At 37.0% G+C, this 17,610-nt stretch overlaps 1 protein-coding gene across 1 annotated transcript in view; it reads right to left on the reverse strand.

The window, feature by feature from the left end:
• Positions 1-1,815: 1,815 nt before the first annotated feature.
• Positions 1,816-17,610, reverse strand: part of LOC127506316 (desmoglein-2-like) — a 44,456-nt gene continuing 28,661 nt past the window's right edge. The window contains exons 8-14 of the mRNA XM_051882695.1: positions 16,118-16,383; positions 15,867-16,009; positions 15,476-15,697; positions 12,158-12,379; positions 10,616-10,743; positions 6,962-7,240; positions 1,816-2,995 (exon numbers count right to left, since the gene is read on the reverse strand). Coding sequence (XP_051738655.1) covers positions 2,570-2,995; positions 6,962-7,240; positions 10,616-10,743; positions 12,158-12,379; positions 15,476-15,697; positions 15,867-16,009; positions 16,118-16,383 — 1,686 coding nt within the window. The 3' untranslated portion in view covers positions 1,816-2,569. The remainder of the gene's footprint in view (positions 2,996-6,961; positions 7,241-10,615; positions 10,744-12,157; positions 12,380-15,475; positions 15,698-15,866; positions 16,010-16,117; positions 16,384-17,610) is intronic.

Genomic DNA, 17,610 nt, shown 5'->3' on the forward strand with positions numbered 1-17,610 from the left:
TAAACGTCGGCAAATTATATTTGAATGGATTGTTATTGCTGCTTCCATAGACATCAGTGTATATTTCATTGGCTGTTGTGTCACGGCACGTGACACCACAGGATATCTAGTCGGCCGACAGCTCCAGATATTTAGATATTTGTCTGCCGTCTGCGAGGTGTTGGCGAGGCGTCAGCGAGTGTCTCTGAGTAGTTCACACATAAAGATTGGCGAGCGCCGATCACTCACTGATTTTCCCCCGACCACAGCCCGATCTGTCGGCGAGCTCGTTAACTTGCAAATCAGGCTTAAATCAGGCTTAAAATCCTGTAGTGTAAACTTGGCATTAGACGAATGCTTTCTGCCATCAAGTTCACAACCTCCTCATCGGGGCTTACCATTTTTTCCTGATCTCCACACCAAGATTGTTCATGGTGAACAATGTTCCAGAGCCATGTCCTCAAGTGATCCAGCCTACTTGTTCTCAGAGGCCACCAGTTTACTCCAAGGACTATAATTTGATGTGACTCAAGGACAAGTCCTGTCTATCCAAGGGGAGAGGATAGAGTAAAGAATGCTGGGGACTTCTCTTTGTTTTTGTTTGAGGTGTGGGTCTATTAGCTTTGGCCCAGCCCACCTGAGCCTTTCTCCAGTGCATTCTCCTCCCTTTGACTGAATGCAGGGAAGATTGAACTCACCTGTAGAGGGGATGTAAGACACGAGATGTGCGAGCTGGCCTTTGCGCTCAGGAGAATAATGGGAAAGTTTTGTGTTGCTCTAGACCAGTAGTGTTTGTCCGGCAACAACAATAAGTAGAAAGATTGAGCATGTTGGGCTTAGTTAGATAATGGTCAGGGGAGTGATGACTACATGCTCCTTCTCTTTTTGAACTTAGCTTTGACTTTCATAAGCATTTAGAAAAGTGTTTTTTGTTTTTGTTTTTAGCTTTTTTTCCACTAACTCCACTTCTTTCTGATACGTCCAGAAGTCTGCCATTTTCCTCACAACACTTAGCACCTTGCACCTTTGCTGGTTCAAAATGCAGTGACTAGAGTGCTTACTAGAATCATATCAAATCAGCCCAATTTTATCATCACTTCATTGGCCTGTCAAGTACAGTATAAATGTTTCAAGTTCCATGGTCCAACTTTATATTAGGTGGCCTTAACTACTATGTACTTACATCAAAAAATAACTGCAATGTACTTATTGTGTTCATATTGTATTGCAAAACACTTTTGCTGCTATTGAAGTGTGATACGGACAGGTTTGATGTATGGGTAGGTTTAAGGGTGATTTAAAGTGTAGGGGAAGGGTCAAAAGTGTAATTACAGATGTAATTACATGCAGGTTTTTTTTTTTTTTTTTAAAAAGTACAATGTAAAAACGTACATAGATGTAAGTACAAAAATGTAAGTACATAGTAGTTAAGGCCACCTTACATAAAGTGGGACCAGTTTCACTAATTACATATGAAGTTTTAAATGTACCCTAGCCCATCATTACTTATGTGTACTTATATTGTGCAATAATCCATCAAAATCCACAAAAGGATGTAGATTTGGCTCCTAAACTATAGAATAGTCTTTCTAGCATTGCCCAGGACTCAGACACACTCTCTCACTCTCTCTAAGGCTAGATTAAAGACTTATTTTTTAGTCAAGCATACACCTAATTCATTCATGCCTCACAGCTCATGGCTTTAAAATAAGGCACAATTTTGTATAGCAGCTTTTGAAACAATGTGTATTATAATAATTGATATATTTTACTACAAGTAAAACTGACTTTACTCAAGGTAAACTTTAAATTAAGACAAATGACAAGACACTTGCATGCTTTTTATTTATTTATTATTATTATTTGCGGTGGCAGCATCACATTATACTGCCAGATCTTAATGACAATACCAATATAACCACCATACTTAACTGATACAAAAAAATGAAAATGTTCCTTAAACATTATTTAAAGTAAAGTTAAAGTACACACAAGTGCATCCACAGTAAACAATATACTTTTTGATTCAAATAAAAGCATACAAATAAGATCATACTGATTATTTTTCCCTTTTCTGGTCCTAAGCTGGCTGTTGGCTGCTTAATGAAACTGAACTTGTGATGGAAGTTTTATTTATTTATTTATTTATTTATTTATTTAATACCTACAGCATTACATGCTTCAAAGACATGTACTACATTAATGCTTGGGTGGAATAGAACTACAGCACAATTCATAATTTTACAGTGTCTATCACTTTACAGTTATTTATATAAATATTTACATGTTTTCAGGACAAATTACTTTAATTCCCATTCATGCATGCAATTAATAAATGGAGTTTAAATGTGAACTAAAGTATACAGTAGTAGACTATAACTCATCAACAGCTGTAGTTCATTGAGACACTGACAGACGTTAAATTTGCACATCTTGTGGAAAGTTAAAGCCAACTAAAACCAATCCCATAAAATAAAATATATAAAATATATTATAAAATATATCTCATCAACAATGGTGATTATTCTAGATTTTTTTATTTAAAAAAAAAAAAAAAAAAAAATCTGGTTGGTTTTGATCCATATAAAATTCAGAATTGCACTAATTCAGTGTTAACAATTTGAACAGCTCCAGAGACACTACCTTGAGCCTGCACAGACCCTTTAGTTGGCTGCTTCTCAACAAGGACTACACTCTGGTGCTCCTCTACTAATAGGTTCTCTTGAATGCCTAGGACTGAGCTGGGCATCATCACCAGAGTAGGATGGGGTTCCACAAAATAAATGGGGGTCACAGCAGTGGTTGTGATCATTTCAAGTTCTATTGTAGAACCACTACAGATCTCAGCTAGGGTCTTGAACCTCAGGCCAAGGTCATCAAGGAAAGCAAGGTTATCGTCTTCATGCGTGAGACTGCAGATGTCCTCAAATGAGCCCATGCAAGATTCCTGACCCTCATATTCATAGACCTTCAGACTGTCTCCCATATCTTGCTTCCTAACCGCATAACCTGTTTTCTGTAATAACAGAGAAATAATGTTGCATTTACTGATCCATTCATATACAACAATGACCCAAAATGCATTGCCAAAATACATAGTCCTGACCGTACATACTATACTAAAGGGTTAGTTCACGCAAAAATGAAATTTCTGTCATTAATTACTCACCCTCATGTCGTTCCACACCCATAAGATCTTCGTTCATCTTCAGAACACAAATTGAGATATTTTTTGATGAAATCCAAGAGGTATATGACTCATCCATAGACAGCAATATAATCACCACTTTCAAAGTCCAGAAAGGTACTAAAGACATCGTTAAAACAGTTGACGTGACTGTAGTGGTTCAACCTTAATTTTATGAAGCGACGAGAATACTTTTTGTGCTCAAAAACAAAACAAAAATAACTACTTTATTTAACAATCTCTTCTCTTCCCTGTCATTATCCTTGCGCAATTGCCGCAGTAAGCACACTAAAGGCTTCTGTGTTTATGTCCGAATATTAGCCAAAGCTGCACACGTGAGCAGCACAATGCATACGTGTGATGCTGACGCAGGAGCCGGCCAATAATGAGTCTGCGTTCTGACATAGAACCTGGAAACACTGGAGGTAAACAACGTATGAGAATGACACAGAAGAGAAGATATTGTTGAATAAAGTTGTTATTTTTGTTTTGTTTTTGCGCACAAAAAGTATTCTCGTCACTTCATGAAACTAAGGTTGAACCACTGCAGTCACATCAACTGTTTTAACAATGTCTTTAATACCTTTCTGGAACTTGAAAGTGGAGATTATATTGCTGTCTATGGATGAGTCATATACCTCTCAGATTTCATCAAAAATAGCTTAAAAATAGTCTTACGGGTGAGTAATTAATGACAGATTTTTAATTTTTGGGTGAACTAACCCTTTAAAGAATTTTAATTTTATTTATTTATTTTTTTAAAGTTTAAAGTTAAAGTTTAAACCTGTTACTCTTACCCCCGATTTCACAGACAAGGCTTAAGCTAGTCCTAGACTAAAATGCATGTTTAAGCTGTTTTAACTGAAAGTAACTTGCACTGACATTTCTTAAAATATGTCAGTGCTACTGTTTTGTCTCAAGATGCACAAAAGTAATGTTTTTTTTCTAAAATCTACTTAAAAAGCCTAATTGAACTAAGGCCTTATCCTGGCTTAGTCTAAGCCCAGTCTGAGAAACCGGGCCCAAAAATTCTTGTGTTCTGGTACTAGGGGCCCTCCCTTCAATCTTTTATTATTATTATAATATCTTAATCTGTAAAGTATCATATTTTAATACTTTCTCAGTGGTGTTGCTTCCCTTAACAGTTTCATTTTATTGCTCGTCATGTTATAATTTTCATTAATTTTTTTTATGTTTATAATTTTCTAGACTACAAGTGGTTTCAATCAAATTTGCGTTGCATGTCAAATGTCACAATCCCATACATTGTGATTAAACACAATAACATAATTGGATTGTAGCTGAAACTGTGCAAAAGAACAATAGAAACTGGTTGAGAAAGACCCAGAGTGTCTGTGGAACAGCAAATAGTCCAGATGATATGTGAATTTTTTTTTTTACTTTTTCATTAAAGCATGTAATTTGGTACACTTGTACAGTTTGGGGCCCTTAACATTTTCAGAAATGGAGCCATCACAAAAACGCCCTGTGGTCGCCATGGCAACCATTTTACTTTCCGCCATAACCAAATTATGTATTTTGTATCATATCTTCTGAATCAAACATGACGACACAGAAAAGGTGATGTCTACCCCTATGTTTTGATGGTCAAGGAATACAATGATACCATATAAAACATCAAGCCCCGGAAGTGACAGTGGAAACGCGATTGGCCCTGGCACTAGCACGCTCTCCTTTGGCCCGACAGTGGGAACCCAGCTAATGTCTCCATCACAGTCTCCTTTACATTGACACAGAGCTGTGCACTTTAAGGAATGCAGCCACAACTTAGGGGTGGACTAGCTTGCATGTGAAAGTGTTGACCACAATGGTCTCCAATCGCTTGGGTCCATCCAACCCCATCCAACTACACTGCTCTTTTGAGGTGCTGCACCAGTGCATCCTTAGATGAGGGGATTTGTTCCATTTCTCTTCCTTTCTTTGTGAACAACGCAAGACAAGCTTGATCGATGTTGAGTTGGCTGCTGGTGTGATCATAGAGGAGAATTGTGAAGTGGTTCATAATGGAAATCACCTCCTCTGGAATGCTTTTTGGAGCCTTTGACAGGGCATTGAAGGCTTTCTGCAGTCCAGGTATCCCCTGCTGTCTTCTTGCCCATGGTTGCAAATGTAGATGCAGTGTTACAACCAGTGAAGGCATGGAACACAGGAAGGGCCTTGGATTTGTCAGGACCCAGAGATTTGGCAGTCTCATGGGCAGATATGTATCTGAAGTTCTTGCCAGTCCCAAATGCCACCCACATCTCCTCAATGACCAGCTCTGACACATGTGTAATGGCTAGGACCATGACATCTGTGTCCACAGTGCACAGGGTGATCTTTTTAAATCCTTTTCTTGCAGAATCTGTCATATGGAGTAGCAATCTTGTATCTGCCTCTTTATGTATGCAAGAGGCAATCTGATTTGATTCTTGTGCAGGCCAGTGTGCCATAACAGAAACTGGGATCTTTCTTGGGTAACACTTTATTTTACAGTGTCATTGTTACATATGTTACATGTAGTTACTCCAGTAATAACCAAAAAATATGCATAATTACATGCATCTAACCCTAAACCAAACCAAACCCTAATCCTAACCCTATAGTAAGTACATATAGTTACTTAATATTACTCAGTACTTAAATGTATAATTGCAGTGTAACAAAGACACCTTAAAATAAAGTGTAACCCTTTCTTGCTGTCTCATGGTATACCAGTTGTCAATGGTGACAAGCAGATTAGCAGATAGTTGATTTAGTGTACTGGTTGTAGGCCCATGTCATCAGGATGTGGAGACTACTGGCAGTTACAAATCCAAGGCCCTTCCTGTGTTCTATGCCTTCACTGGCTATGACACAGTATCTGCATTTGCAACCAGGGGCAAGAAGATAGCATGGGATACCTGGAATGCAGATGACATGACAACAGAGGCCAAATCCCCCCAACTAAGGATGTACTGGTGGCAACAGTCTGGGGTTGGTTGGACCCAAGCATTTGGAGACCATTGTGGTCAACTCTTCCACAGCCAAGCCAGACCATCCTTGAACTCTTAAGCTGTGGCTGCAAGAAAGGCTGCCATTCGGCACTGCAAATGTAAAAAGCTTTCTTAAAGTGAACGGCTCTGTGTCATTGTGGAGGAGACTGTGAAGGAGACTGAAGAATAGGTTCAACAACAACAACAAAACAATCAAACAAACATGCTTCTAAATAGATTTTTTGAAGTAAATCTTTGTGTCTGACATTCTTTTTAAGCTATATTGCTAAGGTCATATTGACTATTCTACTCTTTACAGTCACTGTATTGTCAGGGTTAATGAACAAAAGAATTAAGCTTTTGAAACTCTACACAACATGCATGAAACAGACATGATATTATAAAGTCTAGCTTCTCAGATACTGTGATTTCCTTCTCACGTCACTGAATTCACCATTAACTATTCACCTGAACAGTTTATGATGTTTTATATGGTATCATTGTAATCACTGATCATCAAAACATAGGGGTAGGCATCATCTTTTCAGTGTTATCATGTTTGATTCAGAAGATATGATACAAAATACATAATTTGGTTATGGCGGAAAGTAAAATGGTCACCATGCCGACCAAGGCGTTTTTGTGATTGCTCCATTTCTGAAAATGTTCAGGGCCCCAAACTGTACAAGTGTACCAAATTTCATGCTTTTTTATGAAAAGTGAATATTTCACCTCAAGTTTTGCACATATCAGGAGACTCCTTTGAACTCAATGTGGCATTGATATTTAAGTTCTTAAGCTGTGTAAAATTGATACTTACTTGAGAATAGTAGTTGCCTAAGAAAGCATCAGACAGTGCAAGGCCATCATAGGTGTCAAATCTGCTAACTTCCTCTTTTCTTTTTGCATGCATGTACCCATCAATCTGACTCTTGTGGTGATGATTTGCATCATTATGCCAATCATCTTGGTCGAAATAGGACCAATGTGAGCCTTCTGCTCTCACTGCACCAACTTTTACATCAATCCTCTTCCGAGCGTCCACATTACTGAGCTTGCTGCTATCATGCCCTTTTGACACCGGTAAGAGCGGTATTCCCTGTGGGGCAGAGTACATTTTTTTATGCCTCTGTTAACAGTGTAAAATTGATACTTACTGTGTAAAACTGTAAGTATCAGCGGCAATATTCAGGCCATTTTATTTCACGTTACAAATTCATGTACACAAATTCAGTGGATCAAATTTCAACATTTCACATCTGGGAACTGCAGGAAAAGCAGTAGAGTACCGAGCAAAATCTCCATCTGCTGTTAGTCGACCTCACCAGCAGGTGGTGCAAGCACGTGTTGACGAAGAACAAAGCAAGTCATTAATTTCATTCATTAAAACGGATTTACATTAACGGAGCAAGCGGTAAGTGCATGTGTGATGATTATAAGGGCCAGTATATGCATAAAAGCTGATAAAGACACAAAAGTTGTATTTACATTTAATTGAATGTCTTCACTGTTACTTTTCTTGTGTAGCCTACATGTAAGCAGCTTTCCCCTGCTTAAAAAAATCCAGCTAAAACCAGCCTAAGCTGGTTGGCTGGTCTTAGCTGGTTTAAGCTGGAAGTAGCTGGTTTTAGCTGGTCTCCCAGCCTGACTTGCTGGTCAAGCTGGTCTCCCAGCCTGGGTTAGCTGGTGTTCAGGTGGTTTAAGCTGGTCTCCCGGCCTCCCAGTCTCCTAGTTAACCAAAACCCCTCTAAAACCAGCTATGACCAGGCTGGGAGACCAGCTGAAACCAGCCTGACCAGCTTAGGCTGGATTACAGTGAACGAGATCATAACGTTATTCCCCGAAGCTGATATACAATTCAAACATTAAATCTGAGGTAGACATATAACTTTCCTTAACTTTATATCATGGCGCTGTGATGCAGTACTGAGCATACTCCAGGATTCCCCTGTCGTCGGGACATATAGAACGCTTAACTTTATCTTTATAGACTAAATACAGCGATATAAAAGACCACAAAACTCGCACCTATACTATACTATATAAGCTACTACAGGCAAACAGGTTGACTCAGAATATGGACGTAATGTGCAAAGTTTAACGCTAAGCATTTCCCAGTGAAATACTGGCATAGAGTTGGCTTGACATTAGACAGTCCATATTCACAAATTTAGGGACCGTCTCTAAAGTTACATACGACATTGGTATACTTACAGTCATAAACTGTAATGTGCTCGTGTAGGTGTCAGGCATGATGCACACTTTTTAGATTTTTTAATAAAATAAACAAAAAAAAAATGCTATTTTTTTACTACCTCATAAGCTTATATTTATTTTAATATCAACAAATTATGGTATATAGTAGATTTTTGATATTTAATAAAATAAACAGTCAAATCATGTGTAAATATTACTATTTTTCACTACAGCATGAGCTATTAGATATTTATTATAACAGTCTAAAAGTTGTGTTATTATAACAGTCTACATGGACACTTTACAGACTGTAATTCATTCTCTTCAAATACTATAGACTCAGAGTTTTATATTATGGTATATTTTGTGTATGAGCATACAGTAGGCTAAGTGAAATATATAACGATATTTACATATGACTTGACAGTTTATTTTATTCAATATCAAGAATCTAAAAGGTGTGCATCATACCTGAAACCTACATGAACACTTTACAGTTGGTTTTATGACTGTAAGTTATTCTCTTTAAATGCTACTGAAGTTAGAAATCTTATATGTACCTTTAGAGACGGTCCCTAAAATTGCGAATATCGACCATCCAATGTCAAGCCAACTTTATGCCAGTATTTCACTCGGAAACGCTTAGCGTCAAACTTTGCACATTACGTTCATATTCTGAGTCAACCTGCTTGCCTGTAGCCTATAACCTACATCCTCAATACGGTGCGAGTTTGGTGGTCTTTATATCACTGTATTTAGTCTTACCCCCAGGGCATTCAAGATGTAGGTGACTTTGTTTCTTCAGTAGAACACAAATTATGATTTTTAACTCCAACCGTTGCCGTCTGTCAGTCATATAATACATGTCAATGGCAACACAATCTATAAGAGTCAAAAAAACATGCACAGACAAATCCAAATGAAACTCTGCGGCTCGTGACGACACATTGATGCCCTAAGACACAAAACGATCAGTTTGTGCGAGAAACCGAACATGATTTATATAATTTTTTACCTCTAAAACACCACTATGTCCAACTGCATTGCGCATCCGGTTGGTGAGGTCTGAACGCGCTCTGACGACGGAAGTGATGTCTCGCACTCATTGAAGTATACACGCGATACATCACTTCCGTCATCAGAATGCGTTCAGACCTCACTAACCGGATGCGCAATGCAGCTGTAAAAGGCCACAAAAGCATTGCTAAAGACCTAGATATTCATTAATCAATTATAAGATATCCTGTCATGATAAGATAACCTTCAAATACAGAAAATTCTAGACTGTTGCTACTCTCCCTAGGAAAGGACATCCTGCAGAAATCACTCTAAGAACAGAACGGGCAATCCTAAAAGAAGTGAAAAAGAACCCAAGGCCTCCAGAAGATGTGACATCATATAATATCTGATTCTGAATTGCCACAATCAGTGGCATAATCCTTACATCTACTATACAATACAATATATTATTAGTCCCGAGATTCTTCACATCAGTAAATAAATACATAGATTCGCATTGAATATTTGTGTACCCTAATGTTCTGGTGGTAGAACTTTCATTTAGCGTGCCAGAAAGTTAGTGGGTTCTAATCCGCCTTCATATAATAAGGTTTTTTTATTTTCTCTCATTAAAACCAAAGATGTTCATCAGTGATTGTATATCAAGAGCAGGGGCACGTGTGCATTTTGTTTAGTGATTTCACTGGAATGAATAAAGAGTCTCTGCAACGGCATTAAGGGATAGACTGAAGCACTCGTCTGTGTGAAGATTATGCACGAGCCACAAGAAAACACAGTTGCCTTCTGCAATTGATAACAGCGGCAACCAACACTCAGCATGATTTCAAAAACAACACATTCCAGGCCTGATCGCCTCTTATTTAACAAGTGAACGAAATTAAAACTCTGCTGGTTAACTAGAGATGCTTTGTTTGTATTGGGTACATCCGTGCCACGAGATGTTTCAAAAAGTGGTGGGGACAATATCGACCCTGGTAAAAAGTGGTGGGGACATGTCCCACCCGTACCACCGACCCACCCGTAACATGACGCCTATGAATACACATAAGGAGCGCTACTGATGCCATGGAAAAAGAAACAAAGCAACCGAAAAAAAAAAAAAAATAGTGTTGGTTGTCACTTGTTACCGTCACGGCAAGTTGGGACAAAAACTCTCATTAACATGACAGAAATGCCTTTAATCACGTCTCTATTGCGCCATGACTGGTTAGGGCATGTGTAACAGTAAAATTCTGTCTTGTACTGTAGTGTTACATACCTTGTCCTCTCCCTGTCCTTCAGTGTTATATACTATAAGATGCTCTTTAACATCAAATGGGATGGTCTTGAAACCTGCTGCAACTCCTGCACCACCACAAAGGCAGAACAGCACCAGAAGAGGCACCACTGCAAACACAGACAAGTCAGTTATCAGTGTTCATTCAGCACATCAGCTGTAATCGTCTTTAAACATATCCACAACTGCACATAATACTTATATGTAACACTTATATTTACTAATATGTAAGTTGTTATTTGAAGTGCTTGTTGCTTCAAGAGCTTAAGTGAATAGTTTTGGATAGAGTATCCTTTAGATTGACAGTGATGTAGGGCTGGAAAAAAAGAAAAAGAAAAAAGGTAACACTTTAATTTGATGGTCCACTTTTGACATTCTACAAACTGTAAGTAACTTTGCAACTACATGTCAACTAACTCTCATTGGAGTATTAGCTAACACTGCTAACACTTTATTTTGATGGTCCACAACAGACATACTGACTATAAACAACTACATGTCAACTTATTCTACTAACCTGAACAGTCTACTAGAATGTCTAAAGTAGAACATTGAAATAAAGTGTAACCAAAAAATATCATAATAATTGCTAATAAAATAATTGATAAACATGGAGAATGAATTTCATTTACAATTAGGTGTAACCTTTGCCAGTAACGCTATGTTGTTTACGTCCGAATGCCAGCTCATTATTGGCCGGATCCTGTGTCAGCATCACATGCATGCGTCGTGCTGCTCACATGTTCAGCTTCGGCCTATACTGAGTTGCCGTTCGGACATAAACAAGGAAGTCTGCACTGAGTTCACTACGTATGACAACAGTTCAAATTTTTGAATAAAGTCATTATTTTTGTTTTGTTTTTGCGCACAAAAAGTATTCCTCGTCACTTCATAACATTAAGGTTGAACCTCTGTAGTCACATTGACTATTTTAACCTTTCTGGACGTCAAAAGGTGCAATGACGTTGCTACCTATGTGTGGATCTGATACCATCGGATTTCATCAAAAATATCTTAATTTGTGTTCTGAAGATGACAGAAGGTCTTACGGGTGTGGAACGACATGAGGGTGAGCACTTAATGACATAAATTTCATTTTTGGGTGAACTAACCCTTTACATGTATTACTAATTGTTATATGTTTAATTCATGTTTATAAAAAAGACACTTCAGAGCGTGACATCATTTTACGACAGTTGTAGTGTCCAAAGAAATTTTGCATGCTCAAAGTCTAGCGTGACCACGGCTTTAGGGTGCAAACAGTTCCAGTGCAACTGAATTTAGACTGCCTACTACAGGTAGTCTCGGGTTCTGTACTGCGGTGGACTCCCAAGTAGGCATGACAGCTTTCACATTACCAATTTTTCAAGCGAACCGTGCTCTGTTTCGAACTAAACTGTCCGTGTGAAAGCAGTAAAAAAAGTTTTTCTAGGAGAACACATATTTTACTTTTAAATTATGATGCAAGCATTTGACAAACGGTACATCCTTACAGCAAGAGAGAGATTAAATGTTGCTACTCACACAGAAGGAGCAGCAGTCCCAGCAACATTAGAAACACACCAGATACTCCAAATCTAGAGACTGTTTTTTCTGGCAAGCAAACTTTTGATGTGTCACATGTGCAAACGTCTATCCGAAGCATCTGACCAGCGCAGATCTTCCCCTGCTGGTCACTCACATCCACAAACACATGGTACACACCAGGCCATAGTGTTGTTTCTGGTCTGAATATTGCTGTAGTGTCTGAAAATATGATGTTAAACATGAAGACATAAACAAGATTCATACATGATTAATTACAATTTTTAAGGCAAAAATTCAGTACTAAAAATTAATACTAAAAATGTTTTAGTAACTAATTGCACTGCTTCTTTTACTTCACATTCTTAACCCTATTCTGATGGGATGTGGGTAATGTAATAATTGCCAGAGCTTTTGCAGGATTTTAATACTGTCCAAAAAAAACATTTCAGGACTTGTTTTTAACTGCATTCTTGTACTTGTAAAGAGATGTCATTGAAAATAACCTCAGGCTGGTGATGCACTAGACTGCATCCAGTTATTTATTCACTAGTGTAACAAGTTCATTGTCCTTTTGTTTTGTTTTGAAAACGTCTTAGTCTATTAGTCCTTGTGTATTTAAGCCCTAGTGTTTCTAGTGTTCATTGTCAGGTCTTGTCTTTACATGGATGTTTCATCTGCATGCTCAGTTCTGTTTTCTGTGTTTCTCCGTTCCTTGGTTCTTGTGTTCTTTTGTTGATGTTATTATAAAATAGACATTTCTCCCCCGGTTTCACAGACAAGGCCTAAGCTAGTCCACCTAGACTAAAATGCATAGTATAGCTGTTTTAACTGAAAGAAACTTGCACTGACATGTCTTAAAATATGTTTGTGCCATTGTTTTGTCTCAAGATGCACACCAGTAATGTTTTTTTCTTTTCTTTCTTTTTTCTAGGGCACATTTATAAAAGCTAAAGATTAAGGCCTAATCCTGGCTTAGTCTAAGCCATGTCTGTGAAACCGGGCCTTAATCTGCATTTGGATCCTCTCTCCCTGTTCCTTTACCCCAGAGTTACAATCAGTTACTTATTGATGGTTTCCATTTCAATGGAAAATCTAAATGCAACACTTATGTAACACTTCCTTCATGCATCTGTATCTACAGCATTATTCTCATGAAGGTAGTTTAAAGTGCTATATGTCATTTTTCAGTCTTTCTCTAAATAATATTTCATGGTTATGACATTCCCAAGAAAAATAATAAATAAATAAATAAATTGTATATATATATATATATACACACTACCAGTCAAAAGTTTGGAAACATTACTATTTTTAATGTTTTTGAACAAAGTCTCTTATGCTCATTAAGGCTGCATTTATTTCACATTTCATAATAAATACAGAAAAAACAATAATATTGTGAAATATTATTACAATTTAAAATTATGGCTTTCTGTTTTAATATACTTTAATATATAATATATTTTTGTGATGCAAAGCTGAATTTTCAGCATCATTACTCCAGTCTTCACTGTTACACGATCCTTCTAATATGCTGATTTGATACTAATGTTATTATCAATGTTGAAAACAGTTGTGTTGCTTAATATTTTTTTGGAACCTGTGATACTTTTTTCAGGATTCATTGATGAATAAAAGGTTTAAAAGAACAGCATTTATTCAAAATATAAATCTTTTCTAACAATATAAATCTGTACTATCACTTTTTATCAATTTAACACATCCGTGCTGAATAAAAGTATTAATTTCTTTCAAAAAAAAAAAAAAAGAAAAAAGAAAAAAAATTACTGACCCCAAACTTTTGAACGGTAGTGTATATTGTTACAAAAGATTTCTATTTTAAATAAATGCTGATATTTTTTAATCCTGAAAAAGTATCACAGGCTATAAAATAATACTAAGCAGCACAACTGTTTCCAACATTGATAACAAATCAGCATATTACAATGATTTCTGAAGGATCATGTGACACTGAAGACTGGAGTAATGATGCTGACAATTCAGCTTTGCATCACAGAAATAAATAACATTTTAAAGTATATTAAAATAGAAAACCATAATTTTAAATTGTAATAATATTTCACAATATTATTGTTTTTTCTGTATTTATTATGAAATAAATGCAGCCTTAATGAGCATAAGAGACTTCGTTCAAAAAACGTTTCCAAACTTTTGACTGGTAGTGTATACATCTGATCCCCCATAGAAAGCAATGTAAGTACCACATTCAAGGTCCAGAAAGGTAAAGACATCATTAAAATAGTCCACGTGACTACAGTGGTTCAACCTTAATGTTATGAAGCAACAAGAATACGTTTTTGTGTGCAAAAACAAAGCAAAAATGATGACTTTATTCAACAATTTCTTCTCTTCCCTGTCATTCTCCTATGCCGTTTACGTCAGGGGTCTCCAACCTTTTTGTGAACGAGGGCTACCTCAAGGGACAAAATAATCTAGAGGTCTACTTGTTTGTTATTCTCAAAAATATTTATTATAAATATAACATGGTGGTGCTTTTTTACATTTACTTTAATTTTTTTGACCATCATATGCAAAATAATACAATATCTTAATATCCTGGTTCAGACTTTCAAGCATTTTAAATTATTTTTTTATTCAACAACAATTCCTGAACATTATGAAAATATATATTGAAATATGTACGTTTATAATTTTCTCTCTGAAAATCACATTAATCAACTGCCACACAATTTTAGGAGTCATTTACCACAGTGGCAACAATAAGTGTTTGATTTTGTCTCATGGAAATGGACATTTATTTAAATTAACTACATCTGTAAGTGTAAAAACCATTTTGATGTTATACACGTGAGCAGCAAGACGCATGCGTGTGATGCTGACGCAGGAGCTGGCCAATAATGAGTCAGCGTTCTGACACAAAACCTGGAAGCTCTGGACTGTGTCTACAATGTAAACAGCATAGGAGAATGACAGGAAAGAGAAGAGATTGTTGAATAAAGTCATTATTTTTGTTTTGTTTTTGAGCACAAAAAGTATTCTTGTCACTTCATAACATTAAGGTTGAACCACTGTAGTCATGTTGACTATTTTAACGATGTTTAATACTTCTCTGGACCTTGAATGTGGTAATTTCATTGCTTTCTATGACTATGGGAGATAAAAAACCTCTTGGATTTCATCAAAAATAATAATAATTTGTGTTCCAAAGATGAACAAAGGTCTTACAGGTTTGGAACAAAATGGTACTTAATATCAAAAATTTAATTTTTGGGTGAACTAACCCTTTAAAATATACACATAAGACAATTAGTTTCAGTCAAAGTTTTTCATTACCGTTGAGATGTTCGACACGCCATGACTCCTTTGTTCTTTTTTCGTCCACATTGAAACCAAAGGGTGCTCCATTGGGGAAATGATCTTTGTCCACAGCCGTGACATAAACCACATGGTCTTCATAGCACAGTCTTTGAGACTGATGGATCAGCACAGGACAGTGGTCATTAAAGTCCTTCACTTGAATGGCAATGGTACCTGTAGCAGTTTTAGCTGGAATTTCTGTAACGGAAGTGACATATTCCTCCCATGATTTTAAATGCAATTTAAATGCTTGCAACACATTGAACTATACATTGAAACTCCATTTAATGTTTTTTAATAAGTGCTTTTAATAATAACCTTTGCCAAAGCTAACTGTTTTACATACGTATCACAAAGGCTGACTTACCATTGGTGATGCAGATTATGTGGGCATAATATGTGTTATTGATCAGAAACTTGGACTCATAATCTGGAAATTTATTGAGTCTTATATCAGCTGTCCTCTCATCTATAATTAGCCAGTTGTCAACATCTTTTCCTTTTGCATACCTAAAATGGATGAAAGGAGTACTTTTATTACAACATCTGAATAAAACCAAATTGTTGAGTATGTTGTAAAGGGATGTTCTTTTTCACAAAATGTTTTTGTATTCTCACCTCACGTTATTAGCAATTAATAGTGTGTCACTGTCTATTGCTGCGTAATTGGTTATGACTTTTCTCAAATCAATAGTGGTGCTTTCTTCAGATATGGTGATGACTTTGACTGCAGGTTTGAAGCGAGGGCCCTCGGGCTGGTTGATCACACTGACTTGGATGGTGTACGTTTTCCTCTCTGTTATGATTACTGATGAGTGATACTCTGCCTTGTTAGAGACAGACACCTGAAGCCTTACTTCCTTCAGCTCTTCAAAATCCAGTTCCTTTAAAGATAAACAATGGGTGAAAAACAGGAAATGGTGTATGCAAGATTGTAGGACACTTCCTGCTGAACATTTGAAGTATGCTGAACAAATTGCTACACATTTATTCCTGTTCCATGAGGTTCACTTATAATGTTGGTAAGACCTTTACATCAAAAACAGGGTAGAAAGTAGCCATTTATTTTTAAATTTATGACTACTTTCTACCCTGTTTTTGACCCTCTGGCTTGAACACTCTGTCTAAAGGGTTGTGTCCCAAATACTCTTGCAAATGTTCTCATTATAACTAACAAATATTAGATTCATTATACAGTGTATATTGTTTCAGTTTCCACATAACAGGAGTTTTAAAATTGCAAAACTCAGGAAGCAAATTTGCACTGAACTGAAGTGAACAGAGATGCCACTCTTCAACAACTTCACAACATTTGGACAACTTAGCAGGCATCTAGATCTATTTTTATTTCAAGTCTCTTTTTCTTCACTAACAAGCACCAGTGGACGGGCCAGAGATGAAGAGGCATTGATCTGAGTGTGTGCAGGCAGTCATGTGCTGATGTATCTCTATAACATAATAAGAAAACAAGTTGCTTTGGCAGCTTTGTTTCATTATGTTATTAGTTGCCCTGTTTTTCTCTCAGCTATTTAATATTGGAACTAGCAAAGCCAATATTGCTGAACCATAGCCCACAAAAATCATATTACTGATAATATCAAAGCGGTGATCAAAACAACAGGGCATCAGTCATTTAAGTCTGTTCATTTTTGGTTTCTAAACACTTTCGTGACGTAATGGCACTTTGATTGTTGAGAAGAAGCCCGCTGCGGAGCTCACTTCAGTGCGGGCTTGGCAAAAGTGCACATCGAGGGCGCATATCGACCACAAAGGGGGCACTCGTGAGCACTCTTCTGAAACCTAAAATGACAATTTGCAGCTGGAAAAACTGAACGCTTCTCTAGTGAGGAAACGCGCTTTAACCTCGTGCACAAGCAGACCATCTACGGGACAAGCTGGATTCAACCAAAGCTTTTTTATCTTTATGGCGCATATTACTAACACGCTCTTTAAATAACAAAAAAAATATTGCGCCTCAAAATAGTGCATTTCAGTTGCCTCAAAATAGCAACGCACCATGAACACACCTCGTTTTCAGACCAGCATGCCCATGGGCGCACAAATGGGCACAAATGCATTTGTTATTTAAATAATGTGGCGCAGGGCGTAAA

This window comes from Ctenopharyngodon idella, chromosome 2 (genome assembly GCF_019924925.1).
Source record: "Ctenopharyngodon idella isolate HZGC_01 chromosome 2, HZGC01, whole genome shotgun sequence".
Taxonomy (NCBI): Eukaryota; Metazoa; Chordata; class Actinopteri; order Cypriniformes; family Xenocyprididae; genus Ctenopharyngodon; species Ctenopharyngodon idella.